Source organism: Athene cunicularia, assembly GCF_003259725.1.
Source record: "Athene cunicularia isolate RWA chromosome 4 unlocalized genomic scaffold, athCun1 chr4_part1, whole genome shotgun sequence".
In the NCBI taxonomy this organism is placed as follows: domain Eukaryota; kingdom Metazoa; phylum Chordata; class Aves; order Strigiformes; family Strigidae; genus Athene; species Athene cunicularia.
In genome coordinates, this window is record NW_020799098.1 from 1029385 (window position 1) to 1034027 (window position 4643).

Consider the following 4643-nt stretch of genomic DNA (forward strand, 5'->3'; position numbering starts at 1 on the left):
CCCCCCCCCAACCACCACATTTTGTTGCAAACTTTCCAACCAGAGCTAATACAAACTCACTGTTGCTGCAAGTACCACTGCTTCCAAAAATGTGTTTCTGTACTGCTTGATGGGTTAATATTCGCTAATTAATCTCAATTCATGTCATATAACAAATGTCTAATTTTTTGAGGGTGGTGGGTGGGTGAGCCCTATACGAATGCAGCTCTCTGCAATCAAGGATGATTTGTGGTGACAAATGCTCCTTACACTCGAGAATAAGAGGAACATACACACACGCACACTCTGTCTCTCTCTTTAATATTCGAACTACTGGACCAGTCTTCCTATCTATCAAAATATCTGTGTTATCAACCCTTCAGCTCCTTAATCCAAGATAAAAAAGAAAACAGGCATTTCATTTAAAGCAAGTTTAGCCCCCCTTCTTTTGTTCTTTTCTAACACTCACATGCCCTGTCCTTCTAGCTATCAGTCAAGCCTGAACATATCAAAACACGCCAGCACAGATGCTCTGGCCGAGCCAGGATGCGCCAGCACAAGGCTCTTGTGAGACTCGTGACGGGGTGTCCAAACCCGAAGCACCCCCACTGCAGCTAGATGCTTCTCCAAGTCTCTGGACCTTATTGGGGTTTCATTGTCCCAAATTTAAAACCTGATTCCAGCCCGTTTGTCTGAGACAAGCCACAGTCTTAGCCGCTCCCGTTCTGCATTCTGAGCAAGCAGAAAATGCTGCTAATTACGGGTAAACTTGGATTTTATGGACATCGCAAACACGGGGGGGGGTGGGGTGTGAGAAATAAATAAATATATGTGTAGATAATTTGATTTTCAGAATTTGGGAAGAAATTGTGATAATATAGCCTGGAAGCCACTTCTGTGAAACACTGAGTGACATATTGGAAACCGGGTTCAGATAGGAAAGCAACCCACCACCCTACTTCTATATGTGTATATACATCCTTTCTAAACCAGGGTGCTCTCCACACACCAAATACATCCTCGTGCACCACCTAAACACATTTAACAATTTTAACCCCACGCACACAGACGAAAAAAAAAACAAACCAAAAAACCCAAGGAGAAGAAAGCCTTCATCCTCCTCACCTCCCTTCCCTCCAACGGGTACCCTTTTACCAGTTTTAACGTCCTTCAGATCAGGTTTGGGGGTTTTCTGGGGTTTTTTAGCCATGCACATCTCCAGTACAAAGCACACTGCCACCAGTGACACCCCTTACCTTCGTGACAGCTATCCATACCCAGTCCTTGGGAAGAAGAGGGTAAATTGAGTTCCCTGCAATAACTCTGAGCATCGATATCCTTCACCACCTACATCTCTGAGGAAGGGTCGAGCCCCTTCTTGCTCCAATTGGGGAATCACGGCTCTGTAGAACACAGACACACTCCTTCCCTTCTCCTGCATCAAAAGCCTTCATGGAGAACAACTTCACCACCCAGATGATGCTCCAGGGTGGTCAACGTCAAGCACGGACACCTTTTACATCAAGCCAGCCGCTGGTTACGCACAACCTCGGCCATTTCTATGAGCTGCTGCACCTGGGTTGGTTTCCTGGATCCGTCCTCTGAGGCAGGGGAGGATTTTTTGGACAACTTGTGATTTCCAGCTACTACAAATTACTTTTAGCAGAGGGTGAGGGTGCAGCCCAACCTCCCAGCACCCTGCTCCAGTGCCACTTCCCTGAGTCTCCACCTCCTTGGGATGAGAGACCATCAAGCTTTGATGCTCACCTCCAGATTTCCAGCTGCTACCAACCAGCACAGCTCAGCCAAGGTCAGCGGGAGCGGGAGGCAAGGAAGGGCCATGGGGGAAAACTGCTAAATGGTAGTGGAGCAAGGGCTTTTCATGTAGAAAAAGTGAAATTCTGCCCTTTTGCGGGGGGCTGGTGTTCAAAAGCGATGGGAAGACGCATCTTAATTAAACAGTTTGTCCAGGTCTGCAAACCAATCACTCGCAGCTTTCAAAACCACAAAACAGCAATTAGTGGGAGGATTCCTGATGTCCCGGCACATAATGAAGCATGACAGTACACAAATAAAATAAGAACTAGAGAATTAATTACGGGCTAAACAAATTAATTACGGGTCCTCAATCAATGCCGACACAAGCGTAACCTCTTTCTCCTTACACCTTGGTGTGAAAATAGATCAACCCGGCGACAAAGACTTCCCATGGGCATCTCTCACTCAAACCCAGCCTCAGAGCTGCCTCCCGGGTCTTGTGCTCACCTCTAGTGCCCTCCTGGTTATAAAAACCAAAAGAAAGACGAAACTCACTAAAAATATATTCCAGAAAAATGTCAGGAAAACAACAGTAACGTCCACAGATCCCCTTTGTACAAGCAAAGTGCTCAGACACAAGATCGAGTGCAACCTACAGACCACAATTCCCATCACCCCCTGCTCTGCAGACAAGGTAAGCAGCTGTTTTTCTGGCAGAAAAAGGCAAAGAAACCCAGCAACTCGGGAACTGAAGGCTGGAGGGTCAGAGCAACCAGCTCTCTGTTAAAAAAAAAGGAGCAGAAAGACCGGAGAAACCGAGAGCAACAACTAGGGAGAGAGTCTCGGCATCCTCAAGCAAAGCTCTGAGGACGTGGTCCTCACACAGCAAAGGGAAAAGCTTAAAGGAAAGTTTGGCATTAACACAGTTTGAAAGGGACGTGCCACAGTGAGCAAATCCCCTTTGTTTCTGATTTCCTCCATGCATGGACAATTTTTGCACCATCTTTACAAACAAACAAGCTTACATAAAGAATTACCCTAACGCCACCGGCGATTTCTTCACGGCTAAAATAACTCATCGTTTGTTGTAACCACAGGCTTCAGCAAAGGCCGAGTCCAGGGTGTCCCTTTCCTCAGACACCGAGCAGTTAGCTGATAAAATGCAGAAGGGTTTATTTTGTGCTCCAGCAAGTCAGCAGCAGCCTTAATTCTTGACACATTTTGGTCTTTTTTTAATCAGTGGCTCTTAGAAATCTGCATATTCAGAGCAGGAGCATTTCATTGCATTTTTATTGTAAAAAAAAAAAAAACCCTAATGCTACCACTTGGAAGACTTGATTTGATGTGATTCAAATCAGATCTTACAATTTAAATGCTCTCAAATTTGGCTGGTCAAGGACCAGTCAACGCTGATTATTTTTTAAACTGCTTGAGAGTGGAAAGTGCAGCTTGATAAAGCCTTGGGAGCTGCCTCCGCCAGCAGCTTTGCATCATTTTCCTGCCAAAATGCTGCTTTGCACCATCCACCATCCCGTCACTGTCTGCACCGACGCAGGGACCCGCCGCTGAGGGGAGACAGCAACGATGGCGTAAAGCAGGAAGGCAGGAGTTAGGGGCCCATCCCAGTTGCTTTTAGCCACCGGTAGATTTACAGCCAATGCTTTGAATATAAAGAAAAGGTGTTATTTCTTACCGACAGCAGGGAATGGCACAAACCTCTGGATCAAGAGACGAGTGGCGGGGGTAAACTTGTTTGCTCTCTGAACCAGAACATTAAGGCCCACCTTTGAATAGAAAAAACAAAACACAGAAGCAAAAACATTTAGCTACAAGGAGCAGGGTAGATGCCACAGCTTGCAGACAGCAGCAGAGCTCTTCAGGGGGACAGGCTGGGGTCTCTCCCCACGCAGAATTGTTTGAGAACTAAACCCCCCCATACATCGCACAGTTTAGCTGTGTTGGGTTCAACTCTTTATTCAATGAAGGGTTGAACCCAACTGTTGGGTTGAACACAACTGTTGGGCTTAAATGAAGAGTTGAACCCAACCATTGAGTTGAACCCGATCACCGGGTTTAAAGGAAGAGTTGAATCCAACTGCTGAGTTGAACCCAACCATCAGGTTTAAAGGAAGGGTTCAACCCAACCATTGGGTTGAACCCAGCCATTAAGTTTAAACCCTTTCCAGCTACAAGACAAGCTGGAAACCACTGCAACATTGTTCAGTCCTCCTGGAAATGCCTTTAGCTGCATTGTCACCCAGTTCACTGGCATTTTCCCCATTTAGCACAAAATCATCGGGGCTGGGAGTCCTCACCCAGCTGGGAAAAAAGCCAAATATCAGGGGTGGTGGTTGGGCCAACACAATACATTCCTCCTCCCAGGGGCTGTTCAAACCACACCACCCCACTCCAATGCAAACATTTGGGCTATAAAGGAGCTATTAATAGCAACAAGAGATAGCAGGCAGTTTATTATAACCACAGATCATTTTTTTGTTGCCTCCTCCAACACTTGAATAATGCAGAGCTCTCCACAGTTTTGCAGGGATCTAAGTCATTGTGTATGTTAATATAAACGGCACGGAGGAGAGTGGCTGCCTTGTCAGCCTCAGCGTGGTTGGATAGTAGTGATAGTCGGAGAATTTCCATCAAAATTTGTTTCAAGCAGAACTGGGGTTATTAATTAAACAACCCCACTTGCAGGGAATGACTTCTGTCTTCAAATTACTCTCCCTCACAACATTTTCTCTTTGTCATCCAAAAAAACGCCAAAGGCGCAACCAAAACCCAACAGCCCCAAACTGGGAATTTTAGGCCGAAAATGGAAGTCTTTAGCAATGCCTGGCCAAAAAGTTTCCAGCCAAAAATGCAGCAAAATTAAAAAAAAAAAAAAAAAAAAAAAAAAA

At 45.7% G+C, this 4643-nt stretch overlaps 1 protein-coding gene across 2 annotated transcripts in view; it reads right to left on the reverse strand.

Moving 5' to 3' along the window:
• Positions 1-4643, reverse strand: part of SFXN5 (sideroflexin 5) — a 102745-nt gene that overhangs the window by 36132 nt on the left and 61970 nt on the right. For both annotated transcript variants that reach the window (XM_026847268.1, XM_026847269.1), the window contains exon 10: positions 3431-3521. In XM_026847268.1, the coding sequence (XP_026703069.1) occupies positions 3431-3521 (91 nt within the window). The remainder of the gene's footprint in view (positions 1-3430; positions 3522-4643) is intronic.